Raw genomic sequence first — 22,595 nt, 5'->3', positions numbered from 1 at the left:
TGATAAAATACAGTTAGATCACAAAGCTGGGCCCTTCAATCACTGGTAATCTTTTGCCTTAATGTCCACTGTAGTTGACAGAAATGGAGGTTCTGTCTTGAATAAAACCTGTATTCTTCTCATGAACAAAACCTGCATTCCGCAGCTGTCCTCACGTAATAGAGCTGTCGTGATGGTGATTGCTGTCGGCCGCAGCTGCTCCTTCCTTGTGGGCTGCCCCAAGTGGATTTATTTACAATCAGGATCTAAGGTCAAGAGCTGAGGTTGCGGTCAGCATTGAGAGGCACAGACTGGGTGTCAAATGACGTCACATCATTAAGTGGGCTCAGGGCTCTGGTGACAATCCCGTCTCAGAATGCAGCTGAAGACCCTGACTCAGAGCTCAGGGAGGGTTCTTGCTTTGCCATCACAGAACACGCCCCCCCATGACATCAAACTGTTTCTTTTACTGTCAGGAATCCTTTAGTTAAGGATTCGTGTAAAGGGTACCATCCTTTACTTGCCACCTGAACTACAGCCAGTTCTGGTGTACTAAGAATGATTGTTGGACTGGTCCGATGGTAGTGGGTTCTCAGAAACTTATTAACATTAGTGTGACTAAAGTTGGTGTGTACACACACAGAGAGCTGGCTTTAAAAAAAAGATAAAAGAAGAATGACTGGGAGGGGCTGGAAGCAGAAGGATGTGGATGTGCAGGGGGAGGGGAGGATTAATCATCAGGTTGTACAATTTGATGGGGCGGGTGAGGGAAATTGAAAGAATTTGTTCGAATTTGTATTCAAATTTTGTAAATAAACTAGTAGAAAGTTCTAAAAAAGAATGACTGTCATGAAGAAGGAAGGAAGAGTGGCACCAAAATGCCTAGCCAAACCTCCCCACCTTTCTCAGACCAGAACTTAAAACTGCTTCTTATTGTCATGATCATCAACTAGAAAAATGGTTAGCAATCAGATGTGCAAAAGATCCTTTGCTGAACCCTTGATTTTCGACTTCTAGTTTCCAAAGACAGGAGACAATATATCTGTTGTTTTAGGCCACCTAGATTTGGGTCCTTTACTACGGCAGCCACAGGAAACTAATACAGGTCACTCAAGCCCGTTCCATCAGCCGGGGCTAAAGAGAGTGCTGACATAAACAAGGTTCCCTGGACAGTCAGACCTGGGGACAGGTGTTTGCAGAAGGAGGTGAAGGAGGTAGGACCCTGCACCGCGTCTCCTCTCAGACTCCTTAGGTCTAATAAGAAGTGTAGACAAAGAGAGCACAAGATCACCCCAGGGTCTTCCGCTTGTCAATACAACATGCCAGGAACTGTGTCTGCCGTTTGATGCTAATGGTCTCAGTGAATCATCATTAACTCTGTGGATGGCATCAGTTTAATTTATCAGTATTATATTAGCAAAGAGGCCAAAGCACGATCTGACTTATGTTCAGCCTCCCCTCCGCGGCCACAGCTCTGACAGTGGTGGGGTTTCCTCTCACGTTTGCCGGGAGGTGTGCTGAGGGGCTTCTAATGCTTGCTCTGATGTCAGCAGCAGGCTGTGCGGGAAGCAGGGGTTTCCCTCTCTCTCTCTCACTGGATTCCGTCGTCCATACAATGATGATGTTTACAACACCTAGCTCATAAGACGCAAGGAAGATCCAATTCTCTGGTGGCTATGTGAAGCAGGGCAGTGTTGAAATACTTGAGGGGAGGCGGGGAAGGGATTTTACAGATGTTTTCAAACCTCCACAATCAGAAGAGCCATCATTACCTTGGCATATACACTGGTGAGTACCTTTCAAAGCATCTTCTCACCTTATTTTTGGAAAATAAGAATGCAAGCAATGACACTTGGACGTTTGAAACTTAGCTAAACAATGAGTAGATTTTGAAGGATGACACCGGGTTCACAACACAGGTAACTGAATCTTAGAGGTCAATACCCTTGGAAGTTCCTGATAAGGCAGAAATAGAATTTACAGTGTTGGACTCTGTTAAAATCTTCAACTTCAATTATAAATGTAATTATGTCCTTTCCCTAATGCTTCTAGAACGAGAAAGTAATTTCTAACCGTCTTTGTATCATAAACCCTCTTGAATATCTATTGAAAGCGTAGAATCTCTGCAAAATAAACTCATACACATCCCTCTCTCACAATAAATTCTGCACACAAGGGCATGAAGGAGTCTGAGCTGTGGGGGAAGATCCATGAACAGAGAGTTTGCTGGACACAAAAGGAGTTTTGGAGTTCTCTTGGCCTGATCTAAACCCAGAATACAGCCTTGTCGAAATGATCTCCGTATTGACTCTTCACTTAGAGTTCTTGTCAGTTGCTGTGGACTTGGCTCTGACTCAGGACGATTCTAACTAAAGCGGCCTGGTCCTGTGCCAGGCTCATGATCGTCGTTTGATAGGTTTGAGTCCCGTCATGACTGTTGTGTCAAAATGTACTGAATACCCCATGATCTGCCAAAAGAACAAGCAAATTGGTCCTGGAAGAGATCAATGAGGGTGCCTTCTAGAAGCATAGATGGTATAATTTTATCTCCTATACTTTGGACATGTTGTCAGGTGGTACCAGTCCTTGGGAACAAAAGACCTCACGCTGGGAGAAGTAGAGAGAGGGCCAGTGAAATCGCGGAGACCTCAGTGAGGTGGGCTGACATAGTGACTGCGACAGTGGACTTGACCTTGGCCAAGCATATGAGGATGGCACAGGACAGGGCAAGCTCCTCAGCTTTCGTTCACGGGGTTGCTATGAGTAGTGGTTGACTCGGCCACACAGAATGACAAATTGTGGTGATCCCGTTTATGCAGCATTTCCCCACATTTTCTTCCTGACCCTCTACCTACTATGATATCGTTTTCTAGACTCAAACTCAATCTCAAAGTCTCTGCTGTCCAGTCAGAAATGGCTCATATCTGATTCTCCAGTGGTTTTTCTGGGATTGTAAATTGCAAAGGAAGAGTCTTCCCATTTCTCTCTCATGGAGCTGCTGATAGATTTGAACTGCCTGAGAAGTGCCACCTCTCAGTAACACAATGCCTGTGGACCAGGCACCAGCATGGCAACTGGTCCAACGTAAGCGAGCACTGAGATCACATTGTCACTTCTAAGGAGCATTCAGGGGAGCTCTGGTGGCCTAGTGGCAAGAAGCTGTGCTGCAATCCCCAAAACACACAGTTCAAATCCACCAGCTGCTCCATGGACCAGGAGGGGCACTCTCCTCCCGTGTGATTAACTGTCTCTGAAAATCCACCAGAGGGCCAGCTGGGGGTTGGTCCTGACTTGACGATACACAAGAACAAGGTGCATTCTTCCAGCACTTCTTCTAAGACTGTTTCTAGAAGCAAAAATATTTCTCTTCCGCTAAATTTGGCATTAGCTACGTTTGGGTCATTCCTAACCTAAAGTTCTTACTAAATAGAAGTGGGACATTATTGACTTATTTTCCAGTGTGGAGGTTTGGTTTTGTTTGCTCAGCCTTTTCCCCCATTTTCAGTTATGATCCAGCTTTAAGCAGGTTTTCAGAGGCTGTGAATTGTGCTGGAGACTGCCCGTCTGACTGGAGACAGCCCATCTTTCTCCAGGGAGCAGGTGGGGGATAGAACCACTACCACTTGGGTTTGCCCATTAGGCTAGGAGCTGAGCACTTAACCGCTGTGTCACCCACGGACTCGTTGTCAGGCGTTGTCATGGTAATCGCGACCCTCAGAGAGCCTACGAATAGTCAGTCTGTGTCCTGTCCTGCCCTGTGCTGTCCTCACCATGTCTGATATACTTGAGACCATTGTTAGAGTCATGGTAAATCCATCCTGTTAAGCATTTTCCTCTCTTTCACTGATTATCCCCTTTTCCAAGTGTGATGTCTTTTCCCGAGGACCAGCCTGTCCTGACATCAAGCCCAAAGTGTGGAAGATGGAGTTTCACCATCCTTGCCTCTAGGAAGCACCTGCTTTCACTTTATCCAAGACGTATTTGTTCCCTCAGCAGGCATATTCATTACTCCTTCCCAACACCACAGCTCAAAGGCAGGGAAAGGAAGGCTTCTTTCTCCCAATAGCTGTCTCAAACATGGGTTGGAAACATTAGACTCATGGCCACACTGACATTTTCATGGGTTAGCTGAGCTGTATTTTAAAGAATTTTCTTATAAAACCAACCGTGTATTATGTGCCAACTCTGTTGCTGAGGTTCCGAGAAGACGTGATATAAGCAACGTTTGACACCTCAACATACCATCGAAATCGGGAAGAAACCTGATCACCATTTCAGACATCTGTCAGGGAGCCATAAACAAATCTTTTATGATCATATGTAAATTTAATAATCACTTTATCACGTCTTCTAGACCATTTTTCATTACCGTCTTCATTTCATTCTGCTTGCATTTCTCACATAACACCTCTACAATACACAGAGAAAATGATTCATCGTCTATCATGTCATTCTGTTGGGATCCATACAGAATTCATAGGACCAGTGTGAAAAAGAATACTGCCTTTCCCGGAATGTGGATTCTGACGTATTTACAGAAACCAGAAGGCAAACCCACTGCCTTCCAGCCAGCTGCAACTCAGGCCCACTGGGTGCCTGGGGCCTCACCTTTCTCCCACAGAGCAGTGGGTGAATTCGAACAACTGACTTTTCAGTCAACAGTAACATGCAACACACCAGGCCCCACATGTGTTTCTATAATCACTGCTGTGGAGTCAGAATCGACTCAGCACTGACCCTCCAGCAGGTTTCTGAAGGCTGTAAATCGCAGGTGAGGAGACTGTCCATCTTCTCCCAAGGAGTGGCTGGGGGACTCGAGAAGTGCTGCCTTGGGGTTACCACCACCCCACCCCAAGGCTCTACCACCAAAGCTCCCTAATTACTAACACAGAATCTTTAACTAAAGAACTCAACGTTTTCTTAACATTCTCTTCAACATCCTTTTGATATCCTTGGCTGGGACACTGGTAAAAAAAAAATGCCATTATTAACTTTACACAGAAGAAAAGAGAAAGGCACAGAAAAATCGAGTGCCATCCTGTGGAAAGGTTGACAGAATTATGAAGGCCAAGCGTCATCATAGTGAGATGACAATGGGGTCACCGTGGAAATAAGGATTATTTAGCTCAGTGTTCTTTTTCATGTATCGCACTTTGCTGATTATGACCTACGTGAAAAGGTAGAACGATTTCTTCCATTTTTAATACCTCTCTTTGGATGGATGTTAACGAAAAGGGCAGAAGAGACAATAAATTCCCACTAACTGATCATCTTGGCAATTAAATTATTTCCTGCAGGGTTTTGGGGTGGGATTTTTCCCCCCCAAAATGTCAGCTAAGGAGCCTCATAAATCATAGATCCCAACTCTGCTTCTTCATTAAGAAGTGTATCGACTGTTACACCGCCACCATCTCAATGTTTTCAGGACAGCAACCAGAGGGAGGAACCAGCGATCAATGACCATTCCTTTCTGCTGGGCATCTGTGGCCCCCAGGTGACTGACCAGCGGCCATGTGGAGCCCTCGTATGGCCTCCCAGAGCAACAATGATCATCTGAACTCGCTCAGGTGTTTAAACGTCTCTCCACAGGCTTTGAGGACAAACACTTTCTGGCCACAGCAAGTGGAACCAGCCTTCTCCACAACCTTTCTCATCAGGGATGGAGACCAAGAAGAAACATCCCTTGGATAAATTTTCCCATTCACAATAGCAGGATTTGATTTTTCACATAAATGCATTGAAAAACAGCAATAACATTTCCCACTTCTACCAGACTGAATCACAGATGCACCATTGTTTACAAAGGAAAAAAAAGAGACCAATTGCCTAAACACGTTGATGTCATTCTTACCTAAACTAAAAAAACCAAACCCACTACCTATGAGTTGGTTCATGGCAACCCTGTTGGGTTTCTGATGTTGTAAATCTTTATCAAAGGGCATAGATTATCTTTCTCCTGAGGAATACCCAGTGGATTTGAACTGTTGACCTTTTGGTTAGTAGCCCAAGGTAAATAAGTTATTTCAACTTTGTCCTTTCCTTCTGGCACTGCTCAGGCCCCTTCTCATTCTCTGTGAAGCCTGTAACAGCACACCATTAATTCTCCACACTTTTTTCAGAAAACCACAAAGAATAAGAAAACCAAGTTGTAGAGCAACATGGAGTTCCAGAGATTCTGTTAACAGAGTAAATAAATTGTTACCAGAGTGAAGAAATGAATGAATCTGCATCCAAGCCTTTCCTCCAGGGCAGTGTTGGACTAGAGAATATGCATAACATCTTTGTTCACTTATAGAATTGACACAAACATAAAATATTCAGGAAGAAAAGGAGGGTTTTCTTTTTCCCTCTGCTTTTAGAAAAAGAACACAGAAAAACTTAAAAAAATTTTCAGAATCTAAAAGCCCCTCCTTCCAGGTTTTCACATTTTCAGCCTTTTCTTAAAAGCCCTTGTAAACACCTTATAAAAGCAAAACACAGACCCCGCAGGTACGTGAGAAAGTGTGCAAAGAAAGCGCAAGTGAGGACTGTCATGCTGAGAACAGGCTAGAATGTTCAGGAAGACCCTCAAAAGTCAGAAAAGGGGGAGAAAGAAGCAAAAGGAATATTCTAAGAGAAAATGAAAAACAGGAAATAAACACAGGATCAGATAGAACAAACTATTTGTAAAAACACATTTTTTAACAAACCCCACAAAACAAAACAAAACAACAAAAAACACATGCACACTTTCTGGAGACAGGAAGACTGATGAACCCCTCAAACTACCACCCTCAGATAATCTTTAAACTTTAAACATGAAATCAAAACTATCCCGAGGTCTTCTTTGAGTTAAAATAGTTTCTTTTTCTAAAGTGTGGCTACCTTGAGACACTTTTTCAGAGAAGCGTCTCTGTGTGACCAACTTGGCAAGATCAACTCAGCAGGTTCAATGAGACCCTAAGGGGGCTGATGCCTCCAAGTCAGAGGTGGTGGAGCAGTTTGGAGAAAGAGGTGAGACTGTTCGGACAACCTGAAGAATGTTATTGATGTCTTTGAGTTGGACTCCCAGGAATTGTTGAAATGGTATAGGACTGTGCATTTTCAACTTTCCTCCCCCCCCAAAAAAACATCATAAAGAGGCAAGTTACTGATGAAATTATGTTGGAGAAGGTGTGTATGTTGGGAATAACACCCAAAGAGAAAGCAAAATGTAGAAAAATGTTGGGAGACAAGTATGTAATAGAAGTCTCTGGTGCATACAACAGTTTGTAGCAACAAATGGGCACTATTTGGCCTCCGACCACGATGGTATTACTATGTTAAACCTTAGTGTACCTGGAAATGTTTAACGGTCATGCCTAGAACTTCTGCATCCTAAGACAAACATTTACCTGACTTTAGATACAAACTGGACCTGACCTGACTTCTATACAAACTCAACTTAGAGATAGAATGGGGACTGTCCATCTGAGTGGACACCTGTTTGATATCAGTGAATGGCAATAATAAATTCACTTTTAAGCAGTAATTGTCCTCATAGAAAGAATGTTGAGTAAAGGTCATGTAATTTTGCATAAAGGTACCAGCTGGACAAAGGCACTGGACAAAGGCAGCAGATTTGGAACCAGCCAAATGGAAACCCTTGTGCAGTTTCAGGGGAAGGAAGAGGCACTGTCCTGGGGTGCTGACTCCCACTGTGAGATCTGCGAGTCAGGCAGGCCCCATTACAGGTTCAGATCCACACATCGTCAGATCTGTGTGTCCAATCAGTCCGGTGGCACCTGAGCCAAATGCAAATAAGTCACATGGAAATAACCACTGGAGACATAGCTGACTGGCTGCTCCCACAGTCACCAAGCCCCACTTTCTGCTCTGAGCGTGGACTGATGTGACACCATGAGTTACAGCCAGACCCTGATGCGGCAGGGAGAGCTGAGGCCAGGTCCCTGTGCCCAGATCTGTCGCCTGGCCAGGGCTGAGGCTGGGTCCCTGTGCTCGACCCTGGTGGCTGCTGTGGGATGTAGCCTGTGATGGGTCCTTGCACCCTGCATAGGTCCCTAGCACCCGGACCCTGGAACCTGGTGCCAAGTGCGACAGGATCCTGTCAGCTGGCGGGACAGAAGGCCGGGTCCCTGTGTCTAGATCCTGTGGCTAGCAGCAGGATGTGGACGGGGATTATCCTGGCACCTGGATCCCGTTGCCTGGTGCAGGGTGCAGCCATGTCCAGGTGTGGGGTTTGGCTCCTTAGCACCTGGGACCTGTCGCCTGGCACCTGGATCCTGTTGCCTGGCTCGGGGACCGGGGCCACGGTGGTCCCAGCCAGGGTGCAGCCTCAGCGCCAGGCCCGGGGAGCACGGGGTGCGGGTCCTTGCTCCTGCACGGGTGCCCCCTCGGGTTCCTCCTTGTCTGCCAGGCGTGCACCGCCCCCCGCGAAGGTGTCACAGCGCGCAGAGCTCTCCTCCTGCACTGGGCGGCCCGCGGGGGGCTCAGGCTCAGGGTCCCCTGGCTCCCCTGGCTCCCCGCCTACAGCTGCTGCACCCTCCTGCGACGTCTGGCTAACATAGACCACGATGATGTCGCCCTTGAAATTCATGACCTGCCCGCTGGAGATGAACGTGGAGTTACTGTTTCCAGTCACATTGCCTGCAGGGAGAGAAGGGGGAGAGTGAGTCAGGCTTCTCGTGAGCAGCATCTTGTAAGAGGAAGGGGGGTAGACCTTTCAGACCCCCCAGAAGGGAGCTGCCTCTCCCACTGGACTCGCGTCTGGACATCTGTCCCCCTTGGCTGTCTGTCCTCATAAGCCCCCAGCTACTAAGAAGGTGCTTGTCAGAGCTCAGTCCTGGCAGGGGGAGAGGTTGTAGTTATTAGGTGTCATCTACTCAGATACCACTCAGGGAGACCTGACCGTGCCCTGTCCTGTGCCGTCCTCATCATCTCTGACCCTCTGAGCCCATTACTGAAGTCACTGTCAGGCCTTCTAGTTGAGGCCCTTCCTGTCTTTGGCTGACCTTCTGCCTTTTCAAGAATCATGTCCCTCTCCAAGGAATAGTCTTTCCTAGCAACGTGCTCGAAGTAGATGAACAATCCACCCATCCTTGCCTCCAAGGAGCACTCAGGCTGTACCTTGTCCAAGGCACATAAGTTTGTTCTTTTGGATGTCCATGGCATATTCAGCACCATGGCACAGCTCAAAGGCATCAACCCTTCTTCTCTGTCAACCTTCTTCCTGGTCCAGCTCTCAGATGCACAGCAAGTGATTGGAAAGACCATGGCCTGAATCAGATGCATATCAGTCCTCAGACTGACCTCACTGCTCCTCAGTAATTTAGAGGGGCCCCTGAGAGCAGACTTGCCCAGTGCAATGTGTCTCCGGATCTCCTGACTGCTGGTACTAAGGGTGTGGACTGTGGACCCAAGTGAAATGAAATCATGAGGGTGCTGTCTTAACTAAAGGTTATTGATTAAAAAAAGAAAGGGCACCTGGATGATGCTAGTGGTTAGACACTGCCCACCAACTAAAAGGTGGAAGGGGCCTGGGAAGGTAGGTGTGACAATCTCTTTGGAAATTTCAAACTAAACCCACTACCCTTGAATGAATTCATGGTGACCCTCTATCGGCAGTCTAGGAAATTGCCTCCTCGTTTTATCATGAGTGGTTGGTGGATTTGAACCACTGGCCTTTCGGTTAGCAGCCGGACACACAAGGCACCACCCCAAGAAGGCTTGTTCTGAAACAGAACAGATGGGGAAAACCAGTGTGCAGTTCAACTCTCCAACACACGGGGTCGCCATGAGCCAGAGCCAAAACAAGGGCAATGCGCACATTTCCTTACAGATTCCCCACCACCTTTCCTGGAAAAGAGCTTTAAAAACTCAAATGGTGAGAAAGGGAAATAAAATCACTCTTTCTCATTCCTGAGCCGTGGTCTGTCTTTATGGGGGAGCTAGAATTTCTTTGTGAGAAACTGCATTTGGCCAGTCTAATCAATGGGCCTTTTAATATACAAACAACTCAGCAAATATTAGGAAATCTGCAGACCTTTCAGTGTTGAAGACAGGGTTCCAGAACTTTCTCTGGCTAAAATAAGTGTAGCAAACCACGCAGATGTAGAGTGCCTTCCACTCAACATCATCACAAGTAGAATCTTCTAGACCAGACGAGAGGCTGTGACCATGTTTATTTTAAAATGGCTCCTCACCGTCCACCTGCTGCACCTTTTTCCCCCTTCTGTACAGAGGTCAGGTTCTTAATCATATAGACAATGGCATTAGGTTTTTGTCACCCCTCCACATGAGGAAAGATGGCACATAAATTGGAAGGTCGCGTTTTGGATAGACTGATTAAAACACCAACAGGCATACAGGAAATTCCCTTCAGGGAAACCTTCCACAACTCACATGGAAGCCAAAACCGAGTGACAGTGAGAAGGCTGTGAAAACAGGGATTTCAAATGCGAGCAAAAAGCACGTGGGCAGGTGTGTGGCTCAGGACGTTTCTTCCACCAGCAGTTGGAAAACTCCAAGATGGGAGTACTAACCTCCAGGAATCGGGGAAGGCTAACTAATACTTTCAAGGACCAGATCTCCCTCCACGCTGCAGCCCCCCTAGAGTATACTGGTCGGTGCCTGTAACAAATGACATGTTAGTATTGCAGCTCAGAACCTGAATCGGTTCTTCAGTCCTTTTCCTCTTGAGAAATTCTGAGTTAGCCTCCTTTGTGATTCTCTAACTCCAGGTCTTTGCACATTTCATTAAAATACTTTGCTTTGTCTTCTTGGGCTCTGTGAGAGAAATCCACTAACCTTTCTGCTTTCAACAGCTACCATGACAGTTCTCAAGTCTGTGTTTACCATTGAACATATCAGGACATTTAATTAAATACAGATTATGTAAAGTGGTGAGATGCATGTGCCCAAAGAGAAATGTCTCTATGAAAACCAAAGTGAATGCTTTGCAAGAACTCAAATCAAAGTGGGTCACCTTAAACAAAACAAAACAAAGCAACAAGGTGCTGAATTGATGTGGACAAGTAATGAGGGCAGGAAGGAATATTAAGAGGCAAGGGTCTGAGGTAGTTTGTTTTTGCAAATGTTCTTAATCTCTTCCACACGAAAGAAATAAAAAATTAGGACAGTGTAGTTAATGATTTTAAAACATTCAGGAAATTATAATCAGCCAATCAGTAGGGCCCTATATTTAAAACACTGGAGTGCTACTGAAGAATAGTGAATATATCATGGATTGCCAAAAGAAGAAATACATCTTGGAGGAAATGCAGCCAGAATGTTCCTTAAAATTAAGGAGGGTGAGACTTCATCTCATATACGTCGGGCGTGTTGTCAGGAAGGGCCAGGTCCTGGAGAAAGGCAGTATGCTCGGTAAAGGAGCGTCAGTGAAAAAGGATACAACCCTCACTAAGGCAGCTTGACACGATAACTGGAAGCAGAGCCTCAAACGTACAGCGGTGTAGGCTGGGCAGGGTGTTGTTCTGTCGGACATAGTTATATTTGACTTAGAACAAACTAGAACTGCACCAGAGGATTTCCAAGACTGTAATCTTCAAGGAAGCTAACTCCCACATCTCTCTCCTGTGGAGTGACTGGTGGGTTTGAACCGCTGACCTTTTGTTTTCAGCTGGGTGCTTCAGTCATTGCCCTATTAAGGTGTCGATAGAACACATCAGGAATATTTCATAAAGGCAGTAGTTACCTAGGATGATTTCTCTCAGCCTAGTTCCTTACTTTGTTTCTGTTACAGCATCTTCATTGTTTTTCAATTGTTGTTAAAGACAATATAAAACTACAGAGGGTATCTCTGCCCACCACAGGGATAACTTATGGTTTTGAATTTTATTTCCTTTTTTTTCTTTTTTACTTCTTTATATCTAGATTCATCTGTTTGTGTCATCATTAGATATGAATTCTATCTTTTTTAAAGACAATTTTTAAAAGAATGTTACTTCCCCATAATTTATGCTAGTGAATTAATTGCTAATTACCTTTTTCCTTGCTAGAACCTTCAATTTCTCTGAGCTCAAGTTAAAAATACCCACTTTTCCTCATCATCTTGCACATCAGGATTCTGTGTCAAATCCCCCCACCTTAGGAGTTCTACCCCATGCCCGAAAGTGCAGCCAGAATCCTCCTTGGAGGCAAGAATGGTGACACTTCGTCTCATATACATACTCTGAGCATATTGCTTGTACGGGGTATTCCCTGGACAGGGACGTCATACTACGAAAGGTGAAGGTCAACGAGACAGAAGAAGACCCTAAACCAAACAGACTGACAGAGAGACTGCAGCAACAGGCTCAAGGATGTCAGAGACGACGAGGACGGCGCAGGATAGAGCAGGGTTCAAATCTGCTGTTGCGGTCTCACTGTGAGTCAGACTCAGCTTGATGGCACATAACAGCATCTGTCCCACGGCAAATAATACCATACCTTTGATGCAGACATCTTGAAAATTGTATAGCACCTACATCATTGCGACAATAAGAAAGAATCAATGCCTTTGAATTGTGGCTTGGAAAAAGGACTGGAAATCCCAAGGACTACCTGAAGAACAAATGGACACGTCTTGGAGGAAGTTCAGCCAGGATGTTCTATAGGAGCAAAGACGGGGAAACCTCATCTCATGTACTTTAGGCATGTTGTTAAGAGGCACCCGTCCTTGGGAAAGACATCCAGTGGTGCCCCCGCAGTGCCCTGGATTAAGCAACCAGAGGCTAATGGAAAGGCCGCCTGGATTAACCCCCCAGCTACTCCAAAGGAGGAACCCAGGGAGCTCTGGTGGCCTAGTGGCAGGAAGCTGCACTGCAATCCCAGAGGTGTACGGTTCAAATCCAGCAGATGACAATCTCCTCCTGTACCAGTCAGATATGATTTGACGGTGCACACACGCAAAAAAAAAACAAAAAAACACACAAACAAACAAACAAAAAACCCACAAAAACAAATAAAAAACAAAAAGAAGGAACAGACGCCCATCTCCTCCCATAAACAGTTACACACTCAGGACCCCGATACTGGGAACTACAGGCTCATTTAGGAGTGAGAATAAACTCAACAGTGCGGTTTAGGTCATGATAAACTCTGTATTAATACTTGAACATGAAAATTCTCCCAGCTTTCGTTTTCTCCTTGGTTCTGGAAACTCTGCAGCTGGCTCTGATTGGCAGGGAGCAGCCGCCTGGGAAGACAGCTGTGGGACTTCCCCCCACTGTTTCAATCTGCTGTCACATCGTATCATTCAGACATGTTTCGATGCTGCACAGAGCCTGCCAATCACATTTTCTCTATTGACAAATAAGAATGAAAGCTTTACTAAATCTCCAGGCTATGTGGGGACAGCCACCAAAGCTCTTCAAGTATAGACTCTACTGTGTGTCTTCCAGATGCTGATGCCACCTGTCACTTGCTGTAAAGCGCACAACCACAGGTTTTTAGCAGAGAACCAAGGCCTGTTCCTTTGAGGGCAAGTGTACCGACAGGCTCAATTACACCTGGAGTGTTCTGCCTACAGCCTCCAGTTTGGGTTTCTTAGAATGAAATAAGAACTGAAAAAAACACATGCCATTGTATCACAGATTCCTTCTAGAGTTTTCCCTCTCATAAACGTCCATAGATGTCTCAGTCAACATCAACTTTAGCGGACTTTTCTTGGCAACTCATTCATGGAATTCTCTAAAGCATTCGACAGTTTTCATAGAAACAACCTTCATGCCTCTCAAGCTCATTTTTTTCAAACAGCTTCACAACATAAAGTTTGAAATAGCAGTGAAATCTGCTCACATTCACAAGATGGGGACACTGGTGGGGACAGAGTGGATGGATTGCTGTGGGCACTGGTCAGCTTATATTCCACAGAGGGAAATGAAGGTCAAGGTTAAACACGGGTCAAGTGGAGGCAGACTAAGCAAACACAGTGGTCCAGAAACAACAGTAAAAGAAGCCTTAACCTGGAAGCAATGACCTGTAAATACAGCAGGAAGCGTGCTCTACGGCAAGGCTCAGTATCTACCTCTGCTTGTAGCCTCTCTACTGCTGCTTTACGAACACGTGTGGCTGCCCTGCACATGTGCACGCAGCGCCTTGGTGGAGTTCCCATTGCTATTTTCCTTCCCTCTGTGGTGGCACAGTGGGTTAAACATGTGGCTGCTAATTGGAAGGTCAGTGGTAGGCTTTGCAGGAAAAAGATGAGGAAGTCTATTCCCACAAATGTTTACCGTCTGTGAAACCCTCAGATGCAAAGATGACGAGACTTCATCTCACATACTTTGGCCATGTTACCAGGTGGGACCAGTCCCTGGAAACCAACATCATGCTTGGTGAAGGGTCAGCAAGCAAGGAGACGCTCCACAAGAGGGACCAACACGGTAGAAGATTGTGAGGTGGCACAGGGTTGGACCTGGCTTCATTCTGTTGGGTTGGGCTGAAGCCAGTTCGACACCAAACAACAACAACAAATCCTATGGCCCTGTCCTACTCTGTTCTACAGGGTCAGTATATGTCAGAACAGCATGACGGCGGTGTGCAACCAACCAGTGAACTTCCAACAATGAAAACTATCTTGGGCTTTTTTGCCCACCGTGAGGCAAAATCCAGGCGCATCTCAAAGACAGGTGACAACATCTACGTTGCCCTGGTGGGTGCATTTCTGAAGAGCAGAGGTGCACACTTGGTGATTGAAAGGACTGTGGTTTTAGTGGCCAAATGAGGGCAGGAAGTAAGAAGGGAGTGGGGCAGTGACAGCCTAAAGTTCTCTCTGCTTTTGTCCCAGCTGTGAGAATCTCGAGCAAACCACCTGACGAGCTCTCAGACCTCATGTTGTTCATAAAATGAGCACAAATCACCAAGACTTGGGAGTTTGGCAGGGAACCCGCTGCTTCAAGGAGCAGGTACCCATGAAGGAATGAACACATGAACACAGGACTGCCTGGTATGATGGCATAAGGACCAAAAGAGATAGTTAATGAATGTCAAAATGCTGGGGAGATAGAAGAGAATCAGTGGCAGCTGCATTGACAGCATCACTCTGTCTAGAACACACCATCAGCACCACACGGTGCCCGAGGATGCAGAGGCTTGAAGGGCACGTTGCTCAAATCCAATCAACCTTTGTTTTCTTCACGGACTTCATGATGACTGTCTTCAGTTAGCACATTCATTTATATAATTCTGCATGAAACCCCGTGACCACATTTCCCACTGTAAAGTCAGCTGTGAGGTGAACGGAGCACTGGGCTAGACCAGGGTATAGAATGAGATGGCAGTTTCCTCAATGTATAAAAAGTATACCTCAGTTCTCAATGGTCCTGGCTCAAGGGAAGAATTCCTAAAAACGTGCTTATATTTCAGAATGGAAAGATTATGCAAGTGTATGCAAGCTGAATGGAGCACCCAGAACGCTGATGTCACGGGTCACTATGCTGGAAAGCTGCGCCGTAGGGTGGGTGGTGGGGTCCCTTTCCCCCCATTGCCTGGGTTTCTGCAGTGGGTGTAGAGCTGCAAATCTCTCCACAGGGTGCTAAGTCTTAGGATGTTGTGCTGCCACGGGGCTGCTTCCTAGCTGGCCATGGGTAAAGCAGGAACGTCAAATGGGAGGGATGGGGTGAAGGAGGCTTAGCCAAGGCCCAAGGATTATACAGGTGACATGATTCATGACGTCTCCAGGAACAGAGACAAGGCAAAGGTCCCTATCAGTCCTCTCCTGCCTACGCTACTGAGTCATCTTTCTGGAAGTATTACTGTTTTGGGTGGAACTGTGTCTCCCCCCAAAAAATAAGAGTGTGAACCCTTACCTTCATACTTGTGGTTATAAATACACTTGGGGATGGGTCTTCTTTGTTAGAGTAAGGAGGCAGGGCTCGTACAGGGTATGTCTTCAATTAATCTGTTTTGACTGCTGTAAAGCAGATTAAGCAAACAAACGAGGAAACAGAGAAGAGTAAAAGGAGATGCCACAACACATGTGACCTCTCAGGGCCCAAGGGACAGGCTGCACGGAGTCAAGGACCTTCACCGAGAGCTGGCACCTTGAACTCAGGGCTCCGAACTGTGAGAGAGGGCACCCTGCCGCTTTAAACCCTCAACTTGGGGTATTTCTGTTGTAAGCAAGTCGGCTGCCCCCCAGGACTGCCGGGACACTGGCTTTAACTTTATTCCACCCGCACGCAAGGGCAGAGTAACCGAAAACCAAGGCTAGCGGGGCTTTGCTTCCTGATCTGTAGTGACCAACTGCACCCCGTGCGCATGTCTGACGTGGTGGAAGCCTGGGAAACGTTCCTTACGAGGGAGCGGAACAGCCCTCCTTCTCCGTGGGTACTGGTCCTCCACCCGCATCAGGAATGATAAACGTGAAAGGTTTCATTCTGTAGGATGGGGCTTCGGTGTTGGGAGCGAGAAATGTCAGTCATAACTAGAAGGAGAATCTTTGGTGTAAAAACATTTTCTAAATATTCCAGACCAGTAAACAAGCATGAGGATGCCTGCGCTCCCAGGATCTGTTCTTGTTTTTAAGTGTCGTCAAGTCCTTGATGACTCTATGAACGAAAAACGTGAACACTTATATAACTTTCATTGTTTCTCCAAGTTCATAGTTTCCAGAGGCAAGCTATTTTGGAAGTGGTTGCCACTCCTGCTTCCAAGCTTGTTTTAATTGGGAAGCTCCACCAAGCACTGTCCACCATGGGTAACCATTATCGCATTTGACACATCAGTGTCAGTGTTTAGCATCACAGCAATCACTTGGGTGGGGGTTGTTAAACAGATTGTTGTTAGGTGCTGTTGAGGCAAATACCACTCATAGTGACCCTGTGATCCAAACAGATCCAAACTCTGTCCCATCCTGTGCCATCCTCACCATCTCTGACACACTCGAGCCCATTGCTGCAGTCAGTCACTGTGTCTACCCACCTGGCTGGGGATTTCTCTCTCTTTCACTGCCCCTTCCCCTTGCTAAGCATCATGTCCCTTTCCAAGAAATAACCTCTCCTAGCAACATGCCCAAAGTACATGAGGCAAAGCTTCATCATTTTGTCTCCAAGGAGCATTCTAGCTGCACCTTCTTCAATAAGTATGTTTGCTCTTTCAGCAGACCAAGGGGTATTCAGTACTTTTCTTCAATACCACAATTCAAAGGCACAGATTCTTCTTCTGTCATCCTTAGTTATTGTCCAGCTCTCAGATGCACAGCAAGTGACTGAAAAGACCATAGCCTGAATCAGGCACACCTTAGTCCTCAAGCTAACATCATTGCTCCTCAATAATTTGGAGAGGCCTCTGACTGTAGACTTTCCCAGTGCAGTAAATCTCCTGATCTCCTGATTTCCATACCAAGTGTATTGATGTGGATCCAAGTAAGATGAAGTTGTTAGCCTCAATCTTTTCTCCATCTATCATTCAGTAAAATCGAGTGTCAAAAAAAAAAATCCAGGGTCAAAGATTTTTGTTTTCTTGATATTGAGATACAATCCACACTGAGGGCTGCTGTCTTACAACACCCTTAATCCAATCTCAACCCTAATCAGATATAAGGGGAGTGTGTGTTATATGTGGCCTGCAACACTTTTCTCTCACACAAGAGAAATGGAGCGGAGAGTGAATAGAGGTGATAGAGGAAGCTGGGGGAAGGAGAGATAGTTCAACCAACAAAGACCATGAGTATATCTCATCCTTTGGACCACGTCTCTATTCTGGGAAGACCAAGACATATGGATATCTCCAAGGAATTCCAGGTCTACAGATGCTGAAGGAAATACAGGCTTTCCTCCTAATCCAGCAGAGACACACAAAATCTTCCTCTAGAACTGTACCCTGAATGTAGACTTCCAGCCTCCTAAATTGTAAAAAAAAAAAAAATAAAAAAATAAAAAATAATAATAATAAAGAGTTCTGGTGGCTTAGTGGCAAGGAACAGCAATTGATTTCCTTTGAAAACCCACTGGAGGGTCAGCTATGGATCGATTCTGACTTGATAGTACACAACAACAACAACAAACTGTAAAAGAATAAATTTGTTTGTTAAAGCCACTCCTTTGGGTTATCTCTGTGTTAACAGCAATAGAGAACTAAGACAGAATTTAAGTCAATAAATGAACAAATGGAGTGTCCTATCATGATCAGAAAGACGTCTGTTTGCCTTTATACCTCCATTGCTATCAGGCACAGAGAACAAGCTTAATTCTAAGAATATAAATTCTTGATAAATTTACATTTTTAAGGCAGGTAGCATACACTTCTCTTCTCAAAAGCTTATTGTGTTGTTCAAGATGCATAATTTACATGAATATTGAATCACAAGAACAGTGGCAAATAATACCACCAAATTGCCATGTAGGTTTTCTCCCAAGGAACAGAACTAAAAATATACACAAGTGCACTCAAATTATCCAGGCTACACTGGGTCCTTTTAAATTTTTTAAAACTGATTTTATATTTAACCCATATGCTTCTCATGTGATTTTCCTTTCTATGGAAATGCAAGCTCTGTTTTAGGCATTTGGAAGAAACTGGGTCTATGATAATAAGGGAAGGGATAGGAAGCAGTATTTAACAGTTCCATTCTGAATCATACTTGAAAACCACTTGGAAAGATTTACAAACTAAACCCTTCCAATATGAAGCAAATTAATACAGAAGGATAGCAAATCTAAGTTGAAAAAAGTATAGAATAGTTTTTTTTCACATATTTGGACCAAAGCAGTGGCTCTTAGCACAGTGAATGCGGAAGAGTATGAATGAATAACCAAATTAAAATGCACCATTTTTTCCTTACAAATTCAAAGCTAAAGAACTAGGATCCATTCTCTGAATACTAAAAGTGAACCACAAGTTAGTGGCTTGCTCACTTATTAATGAATAGCATTCTAACGAACTTAAAAGAGTTAAAAAGAGAGGCATATCCATTGGAGGTAGGGTGAGGGTAAGAAGCTGGGGTAGTAAAACCTTTTTCTATCCTTTTAGGATGGAAATTGTCAGAGATTATGTATCCCCAAAATATGTACATAATAGAAGCAATTAAATGATTCCTCCATTTTTCTATCAACCAAACAGTTGTAAGAGAAGAAAGAGTAGGATAAAGCACTCTTAATCTCATCACAACCTTACTTGAAAGAAAGGAGGTCTTGAAATAATTGTTGCAGAAGATCAAAGAATGCAGCCTTCAGCATGGATTGGGTCTCAATATCAAGAAAACAAAGATTCTTACCACTGGACCAATAGGCAGTGTCATGATGGATGGAGAAGAGAATGAAACTGTCAATAGTTTTATCTTGCTTGGATCCACAATTTACACCCTTGGCATGAACAGTCAGGAAATAAGGGGACGTTTTGCACTGGCAAAATCCGCATTTAGGGACCTTTCCTAATTATTGAGGAGTAGTGATGTCAGTTTGAGGACCAAAGTTCATCTGATTCAGGCCATAGTTTTCCCAATTACTAGTAATGCATCCAAGACCTGGACAATGAATAAGGATGGCAGAGAAAGAATCAACGCCTTTGTGCTGGGGGGTTGGAGAAAAGCACTGAACATCCCATGGAAAGCCAAGAGAACAAATAGGAATGTCTTGGAGAGGGTGCAGCCAGAGTGCTCTTTGGAGGCAAGAATGATGAGGCTTCACCTACTTTGGACATGTTGCTAGGAGGTGTTATTCCTTGGAGAGGGACATGATGTTGGGAAGGGTGGAGGATTGGAGAAGGAGAGAAAGACCCTCAACCAAGTGGATTGACACAGTGACTGCTGCAATGGGCTCTTGCGTGTCAGGAAGTGTGAGGATGACGCAGGACAGGACTGGGTTCAGATCTTTTGTTTATAGGGTGGCTCTGAGTCACACTCAACAACAATCCCATCACAGACCTGGGTAGATGTAAGAGGAGTTTGTCTGGGCTGTGGCCTGTATCACCTCTGGTTTGGGGAAAGAGAAAAGCAGAAATGAGGACCTCAGAACCACTAAGAAAGAGTTGCCAGGAGTGGAGTGTATCTTTTTAGACTTGGTCCCCTGCACTGGGAAGCTCTTTGACACACAGGAAAACCCAGATGGGAGGAGATCTCCAAGGAATGCTGGGCCTGCAGATGATGAAGGAAACAGAGACTTTCCTCTAAACCAACATAGAGGAAGCCTTCTACTACAGTCAGCACCCTGAATTTGAACTTCTAGCCTCCCAAACTGTAGGAGAATAAGTGTCTCTGTGTTAAAGCCATCCACTTTTGGTATCTCTGTTAGCAGTATACCTGAAACAGAGTTAGATGGGCAAGAGTAATCATTTCAAGAAAGAGGGGGAGACGGGGAGAGAGTCAAGGAGAAAAGGAGCTTTAGTCAGGAGCCCTTCTTGGGTACACTTGCCTCCCCCTGGAGGGACTATTTGCCTTTGCTCCTGTCTTTTCCATGCAAGACAGCGAATGTTAGTCCTGCTCTTCCAGCCACCAGAACAGACCAAAAGAAGAAGGGGACTCAGGGTGATTTGGACACAGACAGGAAACTGTGGTCTCTTGTTCATCTATTTACTCATGGCTGGACAGATGAATGGATGAGTCTACAGACACACTATGAGTAAGCAGCCTTGAAAGACACTAGAAAGTCTGGCATGGCCAGCACAGGAAGGCCCCTACTGGGTGGGTGTGTGGAGTTGTGTTGTTGATAAAAAGGGTGTGAGTTGTGTCGAGGCTTAGAGAGTCCCCACGATTAATTCCGAATGGCTGCTGTGGGCACGGATGAACCGAGTGGTGGGACATGGAGTATCCCGATTCCCAGCACAGGGGGGACACTGGTGCCAGTACTGGATGGACAGAATGATGCAGGAGATGTGGGAAGGACGCCCTGGAAGAATGGGTGGCTCACACCAGGTGAAAGCACACCAGCAGCAGAAGCAGTTACGTGAGAGGTGTTCATCAGAGGAACTGGCTTTGGCCAAAATTTAGGGGGTTGCCCAGTGAAGGGGATTAACAGATAGGGAGGGGCAGGCTGTGGGAGGCTGTGATTGCTCAAATTATTATTTTTCATACTATGCATCCCTAGCCGAGTGGTAAAAAACTACACTGCAATCCCAAAGGCACGGGGTCCAAATCCACCAGCTGCTCCATGGGAGAAGGCTGGGCAATCTCCTCCCGTGCGATTTACTGCCTCTGAAAATGTGCTGGAGGGTCAGGTGTGAGTCAGTTCTGACTTGACGGTACACAACAACAACAACAACAGCAACAACATGCATTTCTAGGCATCAAATCGTACCTGCTTTCCAAGTATCTCCAGGTTTCTGTAGCTCAAGCCAAAACCCAAACACAATCATCTTGACCTCTAATGCTGTAAATCTTCATAGGAAGAGAAGGGCCATCTTTCTCCCAAAAGGGAGGCCTGAACCACTGACTTTTGAGACTTTTGAGGCTGTCATAGATTCAGTTGTGTGTCACCTCAAATACTTATATTATATATATATATATATAAAATGTGGACACTATGTAATGATCCCCCATGACTGGAGAAGTAAAATAGTTGTAGGATTAAGATTGGAACAAAACACTCCCTAATCCCATCACGAGAGCTCTAGGGGCCTAGAGGCAAGAAGCTGTGCTGCAATCCAGAAGGCATGAAGTTCACGGCCACCAGATGCTCTGCTGGAGAAGGCTGGGCAATCTCCTCCCTTGCAATTAACTGCCTCTGAAAACCCACAGGAGGGTCAGGTATGAGTCGGTTCTGAATCTACAGTACCCAACAACAACCCTAACAATCCCATCGTAGCCTGACCTGCTCTAAGAGTTTCCCTAGCATGTGACCTGTCATCTCACTAGAGATTATTTTTTAATAAAATGTTTTCTTTTCATTGTGAACAAAAGTTTACAGAAAAGTTAGATTTTCATTCATGCATTGTTGCACCTTTTGACCTTTTTATCTCAGTAGAGATTTGAGGTTCTAATCCACCAGCTGCACCTCAGGAGAAGGATAGACAATCTCCTCTCCTGCGATTTACTGCCTCTGAAAACCTGCTGGAGGGTCAAGTTCTGACTTGACAGCACACAACAACAACAGAGAGAAAGCAGTGGAACGTGCTTTTGCCACGGAGGCTGCTGCATGATGAAATTGCTTGCCTCTGGGGAAGGAGGCTCCAGGAAATGCAGGGCCTACAGATATCAAGGAAACAAGACTTTCCCTTCACAAGCAATGGAGGGAGGGAGAGCACCCTCCCCTGAAGTCAGCACCCTGAGTTTGAACTTGTAGCTCACTAAATAAACTCTAAGAGGATAAATTTCTGTTCGTTAAAGACATTCATTTGTGGTATCTCTGCCATAGCAGCACCAGATATCTGAGACACAGGCGAAGCACACAATTCTCAATACCACCGGGGCTCCTTTCTACACAGCTCATGGCCCTCAGTAAAGATGGTAGCTGATGTTCATTAAAATTGTTGTGGGCAGGAGCTCTGGTGGCCTAGTAGCAAGAAGCTGCACTGTAATCCTGAAGGCAAGTGGTTCAAATCCACCAGATGTTCTGCTGGAGAAGGAGGGACAATCTCCTTCTGTACCAGTGGGATCAGATTCGATGATACTCACACACACAAAATTAAAAAAATTAAAAAAAATTTTTTTTAAAAAAAGAATTGTTGTGGACAATTAACAGCTTTCTCCAGCTCAGTACTGGCTG

General features: G+C 45.3%; 1 protein-coding gene across 1 annotated transcript in view; it reads right to left on the bottom strand.

Annotated features, from left to right (window-relative positions):
* Positions 1-8,293: 8,293 nt before the first annotated feature.
* TNFRSF11A (tumor necrosis factor receptor superfamily, member 11a, NFKB activator) overlaps positions 8,294-22,595 on the bottom strand; it is a 77,015-nt gene continuing 62,713 nt past the window's right edge. Inside the window, exons 11-12 of the mRNA XM_006892756.1 lie at positions 8,489-8,604; positions 8,294-8,452 (exon numbers count right to left, since the gene is read on the bottom strand). Coding sequence (XP_006892818.1) covers positions 8,294-8,452; positions 8,489-8,604 — 275 coding nt within the window. The remainder of the gene's footprint in view (positions 8,453-8,488; positions 8,605-22,595) is intronic.

This window comes from Elephantulus edwardii, unplaced genomic scaffold (assembly GCF_000299155.1).
Source record: "Elephantulus edwardii isolate Elephantulus edwardi_28Jun2011 unplaced genomic scaffold, EleEdw1.0 scaffold00118, whole genome shotgun sequence".
NCBI classification, from domain to species: Eukaryota; Metazoa; Chordata; class Mammalia; order Macroscelidea; family Macroscelididae; genus Elephantulus; species Elephantulus edwardii.
This window is presented reverse-complemented; position numbering and strand designations above follow the sequence as displayed.